The sequence below is a fragment of the Ceratotherium simum genome, chromosome 9 (assembly GCF_057802395.1).
Source record: "Ceratotherium simum simum isolate JZ-2026a chromosome 9, ASM5780239v1, whole genome shotgun sequence".
In the NCBI taxonomy this organism is placed as follows: domain Eukaryota; kingdom Metazoa; phylum Chordata; class Mammalia; order Perissodactyla; family Rhinocerotidae; genus Ceratotherium; species Ceratotherium simum.
Genome location: NC_141908.1, coordinates 30,463,925 through 30,483,808, shown reverse-complemented (window position 1 = coordinate 30,483,808; position 19,884 = coordinate 30,463,925). Strand labels below are relative to the sequence as shown.

Genomic DNA, 19,884 nt, shown 5'->3' with positions numbered 1-19,884 from the left:
TTAAAGTCAATAATTCCCCCTCCTTTAAAAATAAGTTAGAAAAGTTGAATTTTCAAAACAGGGATGCAAAAAACTAAAATATACAGATAGGAGCTGAAAGCTGAAGACTGAAAATAACCAGGTAAAGAGTAATATGGCTCTAAATTTAAACACTAAGATTTTTAATAACTTTTATATAAACTGACTGATAATGTCTCTCTAAATAACACACACATCACCCATTCTCTGTTCTAAAGAGTACCAACCACAGATATGATTCAGTCTATAACATAGGATTTAGATGACTTAATCCACATCTCAAATGAAGAATGTGTCAGCAGTTCAAAATGTGATTTTAATATAATATTAACTTTAGTATTAGGAAACATAGAATAATTTTCAATATCTACATTTAAAAAAGAAAGATCACTGAATGTTTTCCAAATGCACAGATAAACTTCAAAGTTCCCATAATTTTCCAAGGCTCTGTTCAGCAAGTTTCTAAGCTACCATTATTTCAGTAAGAAATCTTAAATCACTTTCCTAATGATATCACCATTATATTCAGCATTATAACAGCCTGAAAACATGCTATTGTCAAAACTGCTTATAAGTAAAAAGCTTAAATTAAGAACACTGGCCAATTTTCAAAAGGTGAGAAAAAAGATCTACAAAGGCACATTCCTATAACATGTCAAAACTTTTAGAAATGATATGTGTTTTTAAATAATATTCTATAATACTTAAAAGCTTGGGTTCAAAAATGAGTAACTCGGTAAGAGATTACTCTTTTTGCTTTTTAATGAAAAATTATTAGAATATTCTTCTATTTCATACTTTTCAGCTCTTCATTCAATTTATACAAAGCTTTAACTGCATCTCTAATATCTAGCTTTTACTTATCCTATAATCTAAGATCACTGGAAATGATTTTCAATTCATTAGCATCATTATACTAATTTACCGGCAAAAAAACTCAGTACTTGATTCTAGGAATAAAGATTTATACCTTTAAAATACATGAACAACTGGGGAGACAAATTCAGACTTCAACTTCATGACAGCAACGTTCTGATGTTATCCATAAAATATGGCTTTGCCCTGCTACACAGAAAAGCCACTTTTGGGGGGGCAACTATAAGGACTGCAGAATTCCTGAAAACTTTCCCTAAGTCTCCAGTTCTCTTGCCGTATGGATGGTATATTGCAGTTAAAAAGATATGCATTACAACATGGTTCTGATTATATCTCTTCTTTATCCATTTCTATGTGAAAATTATGGCATCAGAAGACATCATGTTGAGAAGCAACAAATGACAATAGCTGGAAAAGTACTCTCCACTCCAGCACCACTATCTGATATCATTACTGTAACTAACATCGGAATAAATTATTAGAAGTGAAGAGCTGCAAAGCAGTCTGTGACCATGTTACTTATTCTGAGTTCTCCACATGAAGGATGAATTCTAATCTAAATAGAGCCTTAAACCTCCAGACAGCAAAAGATCGAGTTATACTTCTCTAGCGAGTCCCTTTGCCAAAGATGCCAAAGATGAAAGAAGCTGTCTGAAAATAAAGATTTCACATGAAAAGATAATGGGTTCGACCAGAAAGTCAACCTCTGTTAAAAATGAGCAAGTGCTGACATTTAAGCTAATGACATACTATAAAAATTAACCAATACAAGGGTTTTAAGGCTAAAAATCTAGCCATTAGGCATTAACTTCTAATCAACTAAAACAGTTGTTGCTACATTCCACCTTAGTTAAGTATAAATACTGCTAACTGTATACTGTTTAAAACCAAAGACTATTACTATGGCAAATCAATCATGTTTTTAATACTAAAAGTGAAAAAAAAAAAAACTTCATAACAAATTTATAAACTATAAAGGATGCACAATAAAGTAACAACAACAACAAAAATCTAAGAACAAAATGTTTAGTATGCATCCACAAAAAGTTCCACAACCATAAAACAAACATCAATGCATCTTACCTCTATCATTATATGAAAGGCGTGCTTGTGAAGAAAAAACACAGGCAAAAGAAATTACGATTTATATCCAGAATGGAATGAAAAATGACACATCAGTTACAAAAGCAAAGGAGAAGGAGAATAATGATTGAGCTTTTTAAAAGTTGGTAATGATCCAATGATCATATTTTTTAAATGAGGATAGGGAACACTTTCCTTATAAACAGGAAAGTAATGTCAAAAAAAAATCTTAGACATTACCTATCAGATAAGGGGTATTATTAAATAGATGACTCTACTATGGCCCCAAGTTACCTGATCCAGTGGACTTCAAGCCATCAAATAAACTAAACCAAGGCTTAAATAATTGTTCCTTAGTTTTCTAAGAAGTTCTAGAATCTAAACTATATGAGTAAAATAAGCAATTACATTGAGAAGATACGCATTGGAATTAGCTTCTGGACAGCAGAGGGCAGTATTGCCCTTAACAAAAACTGTAGGAGCAGCACTGAAGAAATTTTTATACAGCCTAGAGTAAACTTCTCAGAACACACTTTCTGACAGTTGGCTTAAGGATCGCTAGAATGTCCTACGTCCTGAACTGCTTTCCTTTTTTTTCGTAGAAGGCAGCAGAATCATAATAGTGAAACCTAAAAATGTTTGTGGTATCTATGTGAGTGTGTGCAACATAAATAATACACTAGGGTAAGAAAATAAGAGGGGAAGAATAAGACCATCAGAATTAAGCAGAACACAGTGACACACCAGGCCTATTGTTAATCGACTTCCCTAGCCACACCCAAAATGAAGAAGTCAAGCAGCGGTAGCCCTGGGAATAAGTCTCCATACACACTTTCCAGTCTGAGGACACTCAGAAATTCATAGAGAACAAGATTTTCATTTTCCCAGTCATCCCAAAATAGGTAAGGGCCCAAATTTAAAATTAAGAGAAATACTGTCAACAGTGTAAAAGAAGGCTAAGAATTCCTCCAATCGCTGATTATATTTCTCAGTTTCTAATATTTCTACAATATTTCTACAGAGAACAACAGCACTGATGAAAAAGATTTGACAACTCATTTAATCTGTACCTCTTGCTTAACTAGTTTTTCTTTCTTCTTGATTTTTCCCTGTGATAATGATTCAGGATTATTCATAATTCATCTAAAAGGCTTAGCTAATCCTACTATCAAAACATCTTATCAGTACTCCAGAGTAAAATTCATCCCTTGAAAGAAATACATGCCAAATGAATAACTAGACTATAGCTTCCCAAGGCTTAAGCATCTCTCAGATTTTGTTTTCATACAGGTGCTTTCGGAGATAAAGATGCCACTGTAATAACACTGTGCAGGTAGGTGCTGTATTCGTACATCATACCAAAAAGTATACCTTGGCTCAATATACTTCTCAATAAATGAACATTAGAATAAGCTAGAGAATGATCCAAACTAAACAAGAGACACCAAGCACACGCCTCAATGTATAAACTATGTTACCAAAACCAAATCAGCACATTAATGTCAAGTAATTAGGTTGTTGGATGAGAAAGAGACTTGCTGCTTATTCCTTAAGAGGAAAAGAAATTAACTATTGCCTAACATCAAAAAAGAATGAATAGTACTTCTCCATTCATTCAACAAATCTTTACTGAGTACCTAGTTTGTGCCAAGCACTGACTACCCAGCTCTCATGATTCTTTGATTAGTCTTTCTTCACACTGCAGTAAGAATCACACTGAATGCAGAATTATAAAATAAGAACAATAAAAAAGAATTCAGGGGGCCGGCCTGGTGGCACAGCAGTTAAGTGCACGCGCTCCGTTGTGGCGGCCCGGGGTTCGCAGGTTTGGATCCCGGGTGCGAACCCACGCGCCACTTGTCAAGCCATGCTGTGGCGGCGTCCCATACAGAGTAGAGGAAGATGGGCATGGATGTTAGCCCAGGGCCAATCCTCCTCAGCAAAAAGAGGAGGATTGGCATTGGATGTTAGCTCAGGGTTGGTCTTCCTCACAAAAAAAAAAAAAAAAGAATTCAGTACCTTGAGCACCTGAAGGAGAAAACTGACTTAAAATGGCAGGTTAAGTAAGAAGATTTTCCTGAGGAGAGGACCCTTGGGAAATGGAGTAAGTATTAGAGGGAGGCAGATTAGGTGGAAAAACAGTATTAGGACACATCCTAGATTTCTGACTTGTACAACCAGATACTGTTTCCATTTACTGAGAAACAGATTTGAGAGGGAAGATCATCACCCTTGAATGTTAAGGGCTTGGAGACATCTAAGTGGAGATATTGAGTAGGCAGTTAGATAAACAGAATGGGAATACAAAGAAATCCTTCTAGAAATATGGATTTGGGGTCATGCATATATTATAAATAAATATAGATGATATATACTACAAACTTTCTATTTTTACTATTTAAACCATTCCGATATATATAAATGATATATATCATATATATATGATAACTCACTCAACAACTTCTTAGGACTATCAAGAAGAATTAAGGACCCCCTACCAAAGTATTCGAAAACTGACAAAATTCTGAATTTGTCTCCTCTTAAGAGTCATCTAATTATCTTACATTCTAAGAAATTTTACAATTGATAATTTTAAAAAAGAGTAATGCCAAGCGGACAGAAATAGAATCTATAAAGAAATAATATAGTGTGTGTATCAGGACAAATGTTTCTGAGCTAGGGAAAGCAAGACATTATACATTAACAGATTCAATAATATTGATACTGTCAAATGTATAGCCATGATTCTAACCAATTAGATCTTCAAAATTCCTTTGTGATATATCAACTCCTACTTCCTACAGTTTCTCTCATCCAACTCCTCCTGAAAGCAAAGCAAAGGCAGACCAAAGTGGCTAAGACGCAGAATTTGAATAAGTTCCTTAAGAAGTGGTTAGCACCTCAGGGTAGCCAGCACTAGGGTTAAAAGTTGGAAAGAGATGTCAGCCTGCCCAGTCTCCTTTTGGTTACTGCTCAGAAGCATCAGATTTATTACTGGGTATAGAAGAAATTTTATTTTTATTTTAGCATTTGTATTCTGCAAGTAAAGCTAAAAAAAATGGAAAAGGACCATGCTATCCATTATTAAACTGTGATGTGGTAAGATGGTTATGTTTACCTACAAGGCTATATATACTCACTATAAAAACTATTTTAAATGTAATTTATGTACTCTGATCCCTTTATCCTACTTTAGTTTTCTATGGACCCCACCTAATTATTTACTGAAATAAGCCATTCAATTAAAACTACTTCAATGGATAATAATCCTTGGATATAAATGCCCAGATTTTGCCACTCAGCAGACTGACTCAAGGCCAAGTGACTTCACCTATCTGTGCCTTGATTTTCTTATCTATAAAATGGACTTGATAAAACAGAACCTATACCATGGGGTGTTGAAAGATTACATGAGTTAATATGTGTAAAGCGCTCTGTATAGTGCTTAACAGAGTACTCAAAATGAAATCTATTACACTAAATTAATTTTAAAGTATTGACATAGCTATATATCTACAATGGATTCAATAAAATGATTCCTTTTGAGTACAATTTTGAAGTTGTTACTCTGTTAGCAATAACGGCTAATACTTATCGAGCACTTAACATTAGCCAAGCACCCCAGGTGTGGCTCTTCTCCCAATCACTACAGAACTAGAATCAGACATTTTTCCTTCTTTCCTCCACTCTTTGCCCAAAATCGTTGAAGCAATCCCCTCCTTACTTTCTTTACCCTTCATTTCCAAGCTGCAAAGTCAACCAATCAACCAACCTATTTTTAGTTCACCTACATGTTAACTGTGGGCTCCAAAAGGGCCAGCAAGGACTGTCCCTGCGCCACTCATGACGATCCATGCAGCATGGTGCCTGGCACACAACAGGTGCTCATGAACTAGGTGAGTGGTTAAGCAAAAACAAAACAAACAAAGCTGAACACCTCTCAGCCTATCTGATACACACAGCTTTCACTAACAAACGGACTTTTTCATTTGTATTATCTCAAATTAATAGAAAAAGATTTGACAGCAATGAAGTAGCTAGGAATAAAGGAACAGATCTAGGACGAGATCCAGGAAATTAAGAATAGAGAGAGAAGCAAACTCACTTCTTCCCATCTACCATCTCCTGGCCAGACAAGAAAAAGGAGAAACTAGTATGTACTCTGGTCTATAGGCATCAGTCCCATTTGTAAATTGGCAGGTGGGGCCCTCAAAAGGCCAAAGGAAAACTGAACTCGAGATTTTAAAATTTAAAAATTTCTAAAGTCATTTTTAGAAATAAGGTGCTTTGATTAGTTTTAATGGGCAGCTTTAACCTTTAAAAAATTTTTTTTTCTTCTCCCCTTCCTTTCCTTTTGCTTTTGGACATGGAATTTCAGCCAATCTCCAAGTGGGTCTGTCTGTGCATTTGTAAGTGAAACAACCTTATATACGCCTAATGAGAATAGCTTTTTGTCAAGCTGCATGATTATGGATAATTTATGACACTTCTCCCCACAATTAGTTTATTTTTATTTTTTATTTTTTTTATAATTTTACTTATTTTATTTTTTCCCCCAAAGCCCCAGTAGACAGTTGTACATCATAGCTGCACGTCCTTCCAGTCGCTGTATGTGGGACGTGGCCTCAGCATGGCCGGAGAAGCGGCGCATCGGTGCACGCCCGGGATCTGCACCCGGGCCGCCAGCAGTGGAGTGCACACACTTAAGCGCTAAGCCACGGGGCCGGCCCCCCCACAATTAGTTTAGAAGTATATATAAAAAGGACGCTGTACTTTAGGTCACCAATATAAAAATAATCACACACAAAGGTGGAACACAGAAGGAAGAGACATTTGTAAGAGCCCTGTACTATTTCTTAGGCACACACACACATAGAAAAGATGCTCAAGCGTAAGACAATAGCATTATATCACCGTAATTTAAACGTGCCAAAATAATACAGTTAAAAATATTTGTGAAATGTAGGTTCCAGCTCTTAGCGGAAACCTAACACAAACTCTAAGCTAATAAAACATCAAATTTTGGTATTTCATGAGCATATATAAAAGCTCTACTAAATTTCACTTAAAAACATATCATTTAATCAGAATGAGATAGACTAAAAGTACTGAGCTGAAAACCTGTCCTCAGTATACTGTTAAATTAAAAGAAACCAAGTGTAGAATAACATTTCACAGTTTATGAAAGAGAAAAAAAAAGTATATATTCAAAATGAGATTAGAGAAAGGTGTCAAAGCATATATGCCAACCTTTTAAAATGGGTTATTTTAGGAAAGTAATAAAGGAAAAAGAAGAAGAACAAATGACTCTTTTTTTTTTTTTTGGACACACTTCCTTCTTTATAATTTGTCTTGTTATAACAAGCAAGTCTTTATAATTAATTTTTAAATAGAGGAGAATTTTAAAAGAAAGAAAGTGAAAGAGAGAGAGAAAGCAAAAAAGAGAGAGATGTGTTCATAAACTCCAACCATTTAGGAGTCAACCTATTTCAAGATGTGCTTCCACGGATGTAATATTTATTTTGTAATTATAACTTAATATTAGCATATAAATACTCAATAAAATTTAGTAAATTTCCCCTGCATCCTCCCCAAATAAGGAAGGAGCACACTTTCCTAAACTGACTTGGCTGAATGATGTGATGCTACCCTTTCAGCATCTTATTAATTTTAAAGGGGTACATATATAGACTCACGCTCAACAGAAAATCCTACTAAGTATTTTCACAGATGGCTTGGTTTCTCAGTGGACAGTAATTTGACATAGCATGAAATGACAATCTATTATTACTTGAATATTAAGGTCAACAGGATTATTTTGTATGCCCAACTCGGTATCCCAAACATCTGAAAGCCTTTAGTCCCTATCAGACCAAACTCTAGACAAAATGTCATGATGTAAAGGACTGAAGAGATTGATGTCATTTGAAAAAGTATTAATGTTGCAATACTGTAGTGCTATTTATACAGTCTTTAAAAAGGAACAAGAAACTAACTTCATATCTTGTTAAAGGCAGGTAATTTCTAGCCCCTAAAATCCATTTTCTTATCAAGTGGTATTTTTATCAGCACAAATATAGATCTTATAAGCAGGAAACTTAAGATCACATATGGTTATAAAAGCAATGCAAACGGTTTTTATTGAAACCACATTAACTCTAACCACAATAAGACTTCTTAATAATAGAGTCAATGCATCAATTCTCTCACATTCATGACTCACTGACATTAGAAAAACCAGTTCGCATTGAGTTTACTCACTGCCGATTATAAGAGCATCTTCCTACAGGTGGAAAGACAGTTTCAGCACAGGCAAAAGAAAAGTGACCTACGTGATGCAAATTAAAAGGATGCTTTGAGCTTGTGATTACAGAAAGAATTGAATAATGGCATTCTCCTATAAAAGACTGAAATACTTCAACTTATTCTACTCCCAAGAAATACAGCCTCAAGATTTATCTTAAAGCAAAGCCCTAAAGCACCTGAATGTTTATTAAATGAATCCCTGGACATACTGCATTATCATCTCAGTATAACTGTAAATGCAACAAAATCAATTCAGCAATTCATCACTTACAGAATGGTTATTACATACAAACACTGTGTGAGATACAGTAGTGAGTACAATACATATCTTGTCTTCAAGGAGCTTATAATCAAGTGGGAGAATGGAACATGTACACAAATGACTAGAGCCTTTCTCAACCGGGGTTATTCATCTGAGTCACAGAAGACAGAAACTGACTTGAGTGCTATTTTCTCAATTCTCTCAAGGATGGTACACAACTAATACCATTCTAGATCCATATGATGGATGTCTTAGAGTATAATGGGAGAAAAGAATCATAAGGCAGAAAAAGCATGGAAGATAGGTCATAGTCCAAATTTTGTATTCTGGTAATCCGTGGATTACTGAGAGCCCTCAAATATTTTGAAGCACAGAAGTAACATAATCAAACGTGTAAAATGCTATTCTACAACAATAGTATAGGTGAAGACAGAGAACTGGAAGCAAGAAGACCAGCTACAAGATTATAGAAATAATCTCAGCTTCAGGTGTAAGAATGTCCTGAACTACAACAGAGTCAACTTTAGCTTGCTTTGCTGAGAATCACTGTAAATTCTCTTTAAGTATAATTCTTATTGTAGGAATGACTCGTCAACAAGATATCACCACGATGAGAATGTCTTACAACAGACCAGTTAATTCGCAAACCAGTCTTTAGCCACAGCTTTAAGGAAAAGTTTCCCTAAGAAAAGGAATGACAAATTTTATATCATTGTCTAAAAGTGTTTGAAGAATTTGGACGAAGAATGTTCCAGAAATCCACAAGAGTGTAAGATCTTTTCCTAACTGGTCTTGGAATTAAACAAATATGGGGACATGAACATAGGATGAAATACAGAAGTCACCTTAAAACTTCAAATGTGTAGCATGTCTCCCCTACCTACTTCTCAGATTCCTCAAAAAAGTCTTGAATAACTAGTAGACATTGGCACTATCAACTCCGAAGCACAGGAATCTTGACCTACAACCCAATCAATCTTCATAAATTCTATTCTATAATGTGCTAAAACAATTTTTTCATAGAAAACACATGCATATGCCCCTCTATATTCTACGACTTGTGTATTTTCTCTTTTGTCCTATATGAGACAATGTGATAATGCTATTGCTCATTTTAGTAGTCAAACTATTCAACATCTAAAAGTAGAAAAACAAATTGGCCTTTAGAATGATTTTTAGTTGGCAGGGATGTTTACTAGATTATCTGAAACACCAGAGGCATCTGCTTTCTGGAAAAAGAGAGGCAGAACAGCATAAGCAGTAAGAGCAAAGCTTTAGTGTCAGAGTCCTTGGTTTCGATTCCAGCTCTGAACTTTGCCACGTCTCAATTTCTTTATCAATAAAATGGGGATTATAACAACCTCCATTTGACTTGTGAGGTAAAATCAAACCAGGGCTTTCCATATCTGGCTAGTAACCAGAATCACCTGGGAAACTTATCAGAAACATAATATCCCAGGCCCTATTTCATACTTTCAGGGGTATAGTCCAGGAATTTGTAGTTTTTAACAAATTTCAAAGATGATCCCTATATACTGGTCATAATTTAGAAATCATGGAAAAAATTTCTATATTTTATATATTCTTATATAATTTATATATTTATACATATATGTAACTTACCAGTACCCTAGTACACTGTAAATGTTCAATAAATGCTTGATGTAACTATCAATAATTATTGCCAAATAGTAGATAAAACTGAGCATTCTGTAACAAGATGGCCACTAAGTAGTCTTGCAGAAGCAGGCTGCATAAACCTCTCACCAAAAACAAGACTTAAAGCATGACACTATACCGTTTGAGACACAATGAAAGATGACATAAATGAAGTTCCACATTGATGACAATGCTCCTTTTCCACAACATAGTTTATCACAGAATGAAAGCATAAAGTCAGGCATGTCTTGTATTTTTCATAACAAAGCTTGACCATTCCACGTCATTCCACTACAAAACCTTTAAATTCATTCCCTATTTTTCAGTAATTCATACAATCACGCAAATTCACCAGAGAGCAATGCAAGTACTAAATAAATTTGTACAATAACATTAACCATGGCAACAAATATCTAAAACCCACAGAAACAGATACTCACTGAAGATCCCTGGTTCTTAGTTATTTATAAATAATAATTGCATCTTTCCTTTTAAAAAATCTAAATCCTTGAATTAATTAGCATTTCTAAATAAAGTGGCCTCATTTATAAGATATCTAGCCCTTTAAAAAAATGGTCCCACAACACTTTTGTATCAATATTGTATACAAATCAATGTTATCTGTAAGATTACATTATTTTTTAAGTTCTATTAAACTTAATAAATTTGCTGTTAAATATAGTTTCCAGTGTTTCTATCATATCACAAATCTAGAATAAATTTGGATACTACTATTGTACTAAATACTCTCTCTTCTAAAAGTAGATACTAAATGAAAAAGAGTTACCCCCAACAGAAGGTAAAATGTATTCTATGGGCCATCTGGAGTAAACTACATATTTTTATTGGACACTAAAATTTTTATTTTAAAAATTTTTTAGAGATGATTTTTAGTAAATCCACAACTTACTAATGTTTAAAAGTTAAAATATTTCAGCTTTATAATACAGTGTGTTTACCTAATTTACTGAATAAGGTATTTTACCTTTGGGTTTATTTCTCCATATACACATTTCACAGAGATTATGGGGATCAGAGATCTAATGCTAACAGATTGCTGCAAGTACTGAGAAAGAAGTATGTTATGTAAACAAAGCTTAAAGGGAAGAAGATGTTTTGGTCATTAAAGTATAGGACTTTACCATTTTCTTCTATCAAGTTTTAACCATTAATCCTACTGGTATTAGAGAAACAAAGTTAAACCAAGAGATCCAGAAGGCAGAGGTAATCTGATCTTAAGAGTTAAAAGAAACACAGTAAAAACTAGGGCTTAAAGATGTTTCAAGCAAGTAGAACCAAAAGTTATCACCTTTCCCCAGCCTGTAGAATATTAACTACTTATAACAAAAGTCCTTGTAAAGCACTGGACCAGTGCCAACTGACTACATGATAGAGAATGAAGAAAATTTCATGAATTTAATCTGATTACCCACCACACCTACATCTGCAGATATATTTGGGGTCAGATATATATTTGAGAATCAAGGGCAATAAAAAAGTTTTTAGTCTTCCGTACACACTTGATATGCTGCAAACACAAAAAATATACTTGGAACTACCAACAACACATGATATGAAACACTGCTCTTCTGCTCCTCTTCCCCAAAACATTGTTACGGTATATCTTCCTGATGCCTTTGTGAAACCTCTTTCCCACACTTTCTTGGTTACCTTACTGGGTCCCCTCCATGGTTAAAAGGATGGTTTCACAAGTAGTCTTGAAAAAGGCACAAGAAATTTGGGAATGGAGGAAAGAACGGAAGTCAAAGAAAGAGTTATGATACCACTTCACCATCAATTATTTCTCAAGAAACAAAGCAGAGTGCATCTCATACTTTAAAGTACTATAATAACAGCAGAACTCTCCAAAGAAGAATAGGAATAGCAGTACCCTTCATGCTACTCTACCTCAACTCTTAAGTGAGAAAAGTTTAGGATATAGCAAATTAATAAGTTTTCAAAATTAGCTATAGTTCCTGTGACAATAAACATTCAAAAATTAACTCCGCAGGAAAATGATTCGTAACAACCTAGTGGGTCTCACACACTCATATTTCTTTAAAACATACAATTTAAAACAGCTCAAAATACAAGACAATAACTTACTTGAGTTGGAACAAGTACAGGAGGGTAGGCCATCTTATGATGCCTGTACACCCAAAATGCACAAATGACAATCCCCGCAATTAACATAAGTGGCACCAAGGAATAGAGCAAGATGTTATAATAGGGTGGTTTAGGTGTAACAGGATTCGAAGTAGCTATGGGAAAGGGGAGAAAAAAACAACTCAGATTTGGTCTACAAAATTCCACAATAAATATTTATTATAGTGTCAAATTTTAGGAGAAAAATAAGAGTAGGAGACAATAGGAGTAAATTATTCCATCAACACAAATATGCTTTGCTTTCAATCTATTAGTTGAACAGACCTATGTATTTTTCCTGTGAACTTACGCTGTGTGACTTCCATCTCCGGAAAATAAGAAAACCTTTCGTTACACATATTGCCCTCACAGCAACAAAAATATACTTCAGGGCTGTCTTTTTTTTCTATACAATCAGTCCTATAAACAAAGAAAGAAGAAATGATTAAAATCAACATTATTATACCGAATCTACAATAGGTGTTTTTCTAAAGTTCTTCTCAGAGATAAAATAATAAGTCATTTATAGTCAACTTCAAGATTTCTGTTAATATCCAATAATCAATTCTCAAAAGCCAAAAATGTTTCTGGAATCCTGTTACTAAATCTCATCAGAAAACAAACCAACTGCTGATTTTATAACAATCACACTGCCTCCTGGAGACTACTGCTTTAATTTGGTTCTTAATGATCAATGTAAGGCAATTATCTTTTTTGTTGTTGTTAGTTATTAGAAAAGCTTGAGGAGGAACATAAAGCCAATGAAGAAATTTGGTCTAGGACGGCTTTTTCTCATAGGAAAATAGCCTTCCCATTTCATGAATATAAAAACTAAACACTATATATAAAACTATATGTGTGTGTGTACATATAAATCCATACATATACACATATGTACACATATAAATCACACAAAATGATGCAAGCTCATATCTCATGGAAGAACATATCTTAACATCAGAGACCCAAACTAGGCTTGGGAATTAAAAGGGTCATTGTTTGTAGCAAATTTAAATTCCCTGAACACAATGAACAGAGTTGAGATAAACAAGTAGAGAACAAGATGTAACAACAAACATACAGGACTTAATAACACAGAAACTGATTCAAGTTAGGTTGATGGGGGGGCGGCGTTGGGGGCAGCCTTCTATACAGGACCTAAGATAGGGATTTAGTATCTAGAGCAAATCCTAATCAACCACTAATAAACAGCTATACCTATTTAAAAAAATCAAAGATTTAAATATTACTGATAAACATCAGGTGGATTTAAAGACACATCTTACAAATAAACTGTCTACTTTTGTGATGGTCGTTAGAATAATAAGGTTGAATTCAACTCTAAAGTGAAAAGCCCAAGAAATTTCAGGGAGAAGTTAGCTTTAACAAAATCGAATTTTAAAATGAAATCTATACCAATATGTATTTAGTAGAAAGTAAAAGACAAATAAAACCTAAGTTTTAACAATTTATAAAAAGAAATGTATAAATTTAAAATTTAATATTTGGAATGATGCTTCAAACTACAGGAGGTTAACATGATTAAATATCTAGCCTAATTAACTCAAGAAAATTACTTTTCACCATTCCACTCTTCTTTTTATCTTTTTATCATTCTCTTTTCCTCTGTACATTTTTTTGAATCTTCTTTTCCTTTCTCTTACTTCTCTTACTATCCTTAATTGTTTTTTAAATAAATTCAGAGCATAAAAACAAAAATTCCCATACTTTTAAATTAGCAATTAACTCCTAGAAACAAAGCTGGTGTAGTAATTGTTCACTGTAAGAGCAAGCATTTGTGCTGAGCAACCCCACTCTCCATCATCTAGCAAAGTTTAACCTCCAGCAATACTGGTTTTAGGTGAGAAGCACAGTAGCTTTTCACTACAAAAACAACAGGGATCCCTGACTTCAACTAATTAATAAAAGATAGTTTTAGATAAAGATGATCCCCAAGCCTCACTTTCCCCCCAACTTCTTCCTACTTACCTTTTTTTTAAATTGAGATATAGTTGACATATAACATCATATTAGTTTCAGGCAACAACATAATGATTTGATATTTGTACATATTGTGAAATGATCACCACAATAAATATAGTTAACATCCATCACCACACGCAGATACAAATTGTTTTTCTTTGTGATGAGAACTTTTAAGATCTACTCTCTTGGCAACTTTCGAACATACAACACAGTACTGTTAACTATAGTCACCATGTTATACATAACATCCCCAGGACTCACTTGTTTTATAACCAGAAGTTTGTTCCTTTTGAAGACTTTCACCAATTTCGCCCACCCACTACCCCACTGCCTCTGGCAATCACCAGTGGTTGTTCTCTTTATCTATGAGTTCATTTTTTTTTTTTTTTAAGATCCAACATATAAGTGAGATCATACAGTATTCTGTCTTTCTGTGTAACGTATTTCACTTAGCCCTCATAATCCCCTCAAGGTCCATTCCTGTTGTCACAAATGGCAAGAGTTCCTTCTTTTTTATGGCTGTGTAATATTCCATTGTATATATACTACACTTTCTTTATCCATTCATCCATCGATGAACACTTAGGTTGCTTCCATATTTTGGCTATTACAAATAATGCTGCAATGAACATGGGGGGTGCTTATATCTTTTAGTTAGTTTTTTTTTTTTTTTTTTTTTTTTTTTTGAGGAAGATCAACCCTGAGCTAACATCCACGCCAATCCTCTGCTTTTTGCTGAGGAAGACTGGCCCTGAGCTAACATCCATGCCGATCTTCCTCCACTTTATGTGGGACGCCGCCACAGCATGGGCTGGGGTAAGTGGTATGTCGGTGCGCACCCGGGATCCAAACCAGGGCCACCAGCAGCAGAGCATGCACACTTAACCGCTACGCCACGGGGCTGGCCCCTTTTAGTTAGTCTTTAATTAGTGTTTTCATTTTCTTTGGATAAATACCCAGAAGGGGAATTGCTAGATCACATGATAGTTCTATTTTTAATTTTTTTGAGGAACTTCCATACTGTTTTCCTAGTGGCCCTACTTACCTTTCAAAATAGCAAGTATCACTTGATGATCACCTCTGTTAATAGAAAGGCTAATAATCAGAAATGCAGCTAACAGGAATAATTATAAAGAAATAGTCCCCGGAAAATTCACAGATTTAGTAGTATACCCTAAATGACTGTTTTAATTTCTTTTGAAAAGTGGGGCTAATCAATTTTCATGGGCTTATTCAATTCATTTTGTTATTAATCACATATGGCCATGGTAATCAATTCATGGTAATCAACTGAGGCTCTCGAAAGTGGAGTGGGAAGTATTTAGCGTTCAGTGAGTATATCAGTATTTTTTGGCTCCAAAAAGTCTAGTTATCTAAGATGTTGCAGCCTCTCTAGTCATCAGCACCCACCCAGTGGAAATCCTGTTGCCCAGGCAATTTAAGTGATCAGCCCAACATCTATGGGACTCCTTACAGAAAGATCACAGGCAGTCAACAACATGTACACTGTATTTTATCTCCAGTACAGAATAAAACAATTTAAGCAAAATCTTTTAAATAAAATGCAGCTTTCTACGAGATCTGTGTTAGTTCTGATGCAATCTGAATGTCAAGTTAAAATGTCTCTTGGGGTAAAGAACAAAGGCCTATTCTGCAAGAAAAAAAAGGGAAAACGTAGTAAGATCAATTTTTCCAGATACATAAAGAGGGAAACTAAAAGGAAATTAAATACTATGATTAAGCTTTATTCTCCTTAAGGATAGATTTTCAGCAGATATACTCTCTTTTAAAGCAATTTTAAAAATTCTTTTTCCTTAAAATTGGCATTTAAAAAAAGTTTATAATCCTAACACAACATAGGGAAAGAAATGGTTCTTACCTATAGTTCTCACTACTTGGAAGATTATTCAAAGTATATAAAAGATACATCATCAAAGACAAACAAATAAACACGCCATATTGTATTACTTTAAAATACATATCTTGTCATTAGAGCATGTTATAACAGTCTTCATAATCCCATCTTAAAAAAGAAACATTTAAGTGAAAATCCATGCATTGATCTTTCCCGTTTTAAAAAGGCAGGGAAGATGAGGGATGAAAATTATTCAACACTATCATAAAAAAAAAATGTTTCCTTACCTGTCATAGCAGTTGATATCATCCAGCCAACAACCTTGCTTCACTATTTCAATGGCACCAGAAATATTCTTCCAGGTAGCAAAACAATGTCGCCGTTTATCTTTGTCACCATAACAGGGTTCAACACCAGTTCGATTGGTTCTGTCTCTTTCCCAATTAGCATTATAGAAAATACACTCCTGAGTTTCTGATCTACCAAGTATAGCACCTATAAGATAATAAAACAACTTACTGTAACTCTATTAGCTCTGAAAATAATAGATTGTCTCCCAGTACACTAACTTCAGATGTTCATAAAATGTCAATAATTCACTGTCTTCCTAATATTATAATATTTGGTTTAGGCTTCCAGGTCAATCTCTTTACTTTAAGTATAATAAACACAATTATAGAAAGTGACCATATATATCACAAGATTTCTCTGGAAAAGGCCAGTAGCACTTAAGAATATCCTTGACGAAAAACAGTAAAATTGTTAATTTTATTAAATCTTGACCGTTGAGTAGACTTCTTTTCAATAGTCTGTGAGAAAAAAATGGGAACTAAGCAAGTTGCCTCAAGAAAAAGCCCTTGCATGATTGAGTTGCGAACTAACATCAACTACAGTTATTCAGAGTTGGGTATCTGGCAGACATATTCTCAAAAATGAACCAAGTAAACCTGTTACTTCAAGAAAAACAATTAATAGTATGCATCGCCAATAAAAAGATTTGTGTTTTCAAGTAAAAATAAGAATTTTGGAAAATCTGTATCCACTACCATTAGCCTGACACCTTGCCAATACTTAAAAGAATTTTCTGATGAGACCAGTGGTGATGTTAACAAATGTGACTTTTAAATAGTGAATAATGAAATGTCTCAACATTTAGAAGATCTATATTATTCAGAGAACCAACATTTTCCAAATGAATTATGTGTGATGCTACAAAAGCATTCATGAGTTAAAAAATCCATTCAATGTTCAAGACATCCCAACAGATTTTCATGTTACAGAGGACAAAGAGTTCATTAATGGTTTCAGATTCTGCACTGTAACTAACTTTTAAGAAACTATCTCTTGTCTTATATGAAAAAGCAAAGGCAGTGGAATACCCAAAATAATTCTGAAAAAGATGTATAAAAGAGAATTCATACTACCTGTTATTAAGACTTACTACATAAACCTTCAGCACTCCAGACAGTGTGGTCTTGTGAAAAGACAGACACACGCATCACTGGGACAGAATAGAGAATCCAGAAATAGATCCACACATATATGGTCCATTGATACACAGCAAAGGTGCCAATGCATTTCAACAGAGAAAATATAGTCTTTTCAACAACTGATGCTGGAACAAATGGACAGCCATGTGTAAGAAAAAAAAAAAAAAACCAACTCATATCACACTCCATATACAAAAATTAACTCTAAAACACACCATAGACCTAAAATAAAACCTAAAATTATAAAATTTCTAAAGAAAACACATGAAAAGTCTCTGTGGCCCTAAATTACGAGAGATTTATTAGAACACAAAACACATGAGCTACAAAAGAAATAACTGATAAATTTAACTTCATTAAAACTTCTCTTCTAAAATTAAGGAAAAAAAGTCACAGACTGGGAGAAAATATTTGCAAATTATATATCTAAAATAAGAACTGTATTCAGAATATAGAAAGACCTCTCACAACTCAATAATAAGACAACACACTACCCAATTTCTAAAAAGTGGGCAAAAGATTTAAATAGATGCCTTGCCAAAGAGGTCTGAATGGAAAATACTACAAAAGATACTCAATATCGTTAACCACTAGAGAAATGCAACTAAAACTAATTCTAGTATTGATTAGAATGACTAAAACAAAAATGAACAATCTCAAGTTTTAGTAAACATAATGTAAAGTAAATGTATAGCAACTGGTACTTTCACACATTGCTGGTGGGAATGCAAAATGGTCCAGCCACTTTGGAAAGCCAGTTTGACAACTTCTTATAATTAAACATACAACTACCATACTACCCAGTAATTGCATGCTTAGGTATTTACCTAAGAGATGAAAACATATGTCCATGCAAAATCTGTACATGAATGCTCAGAATGGCTTTATTTATAATTACCAAAAACTGGAAACGACCCAATATCCAAAACGAGTAAATGGAAAAATAAACATCCATACCATAAAAAGAAATGAACTAGTGATAGCTGCAACAACATGGATGAATCGAAAACACATTATGCTAAGTGAAAGAAGAAAGACTGAAAAGGCTATATACTGTATGATTCCATTTACACAATATTCTGAAAAAGGCAAAACTATGGGGACAAAAATCAGATCAGATATTGCCAGAAGGTGGGAGTGAGGAGAAAGGGCTGATTACAATAGGACACGAGGAAACTTGTGGAGGTGATGGAAATATTCTACACATTGATTGTGATGGTGGTTATATGACTGTATGAGTTAATAAAACACACAGAATTGTACATCTAAAAAAACATTTATTCTATGTAAATTATATTTCAATAAAACCAACAACAAAAAAAAAAGGCAAAGAAACTTCCACTTGCTGAGTTTTGGTATAGCAGCAAAGAACAACATCCACAATTATCTAAAAAAGCTATTAAAATAGTCCTCATTTTTCTAACTATATGTCTGTGTGTGGCCAGACTTCCTTCATATCAAAACAACACATCACAAGAGACTGGAGAAATAGATGGGAGAATCCAGTTATCTTCTATTAAAACAATCATTACAGAAATTTGCAAAAGTTTCACTAATATTTTTTGTCTTGGAAAATATTTTTCATAACAATCTGTTCTTTTGTTAACATATAATAGATTCAGTACTGTCATTTTTAAATAAATATTTTAAAATTTTCTGTCAATTTCTAACGTGATAAATATTGACATATATAACCCATATAAAAAAAAGCTCTGTGGGGCTCTAAATTTTTTAAAGTCTACAGATGTTCTGAGATCAAAAAGTTTGAGAACTGCTGTTCCACAATGTATTAGCACAGAGATGTAATTATAAGCTACTAGAACCTCTGGCAGTAATGGTGCTGTGGATTACCTCTCAACTATGGAAGAAATAATAGCGTGAGCTGACATATTGTAAACTATGGCTGGTAACTCTATGTCCATTATATCCTAAAGATGAAGGGCTGCTACTACAGTCACGAGTCACTTAACGATGGGGATACATTCTGAGAAATGTGTCGTTAGGTCGTTGTACGAACACCATAGAGTGTACTTACACAAACCTAGATGGTATAGCCCACTACACACCTAGGCTATATGGTACTAATCTTATGGGACCACCGTCATACATGCAGTCCAACATTGACTGAAACGTTGTTATGAGGCACATGACTATACTATTTATCTATATATAAACAGTAGCTATTTTCTAAGTTATTCCTTTTC

At 34.1% G+C, this 19,884-nt stretch overlaps 1 protein-coding gene across 1 annotated transcript in view; it reads right to left on the bottom strand.

Annotated features, from left to right (window-relative positions):
* ACVR2A (activin A receptor type 2A) overlaps positions 1–19,884 on the bottom strand; it is an 83,619-nt gene that overhangs the window by 19,047 nt on the left and 44,688 nt on the right. Inside the window, exons 2-4 of the mRNA XM_014782439.2 lie at positions 16,478–16,685; positions 12,660–12,769; positions 12,311–12,465 (exon numbers count right to left, since the gene is read on the bottom strand). Of these exons, the coding sequence (XP_014637925.1) occupies positions 12,311–12,465; positions 12,660–12,769; positions 16,478–16,685 (473 nt within the window). The remainder of the gene's footprint in view (positions 1–12,310; positions 12,466–12,659; positions 12,770–16,477; positions 16,686–19,884) is intronic.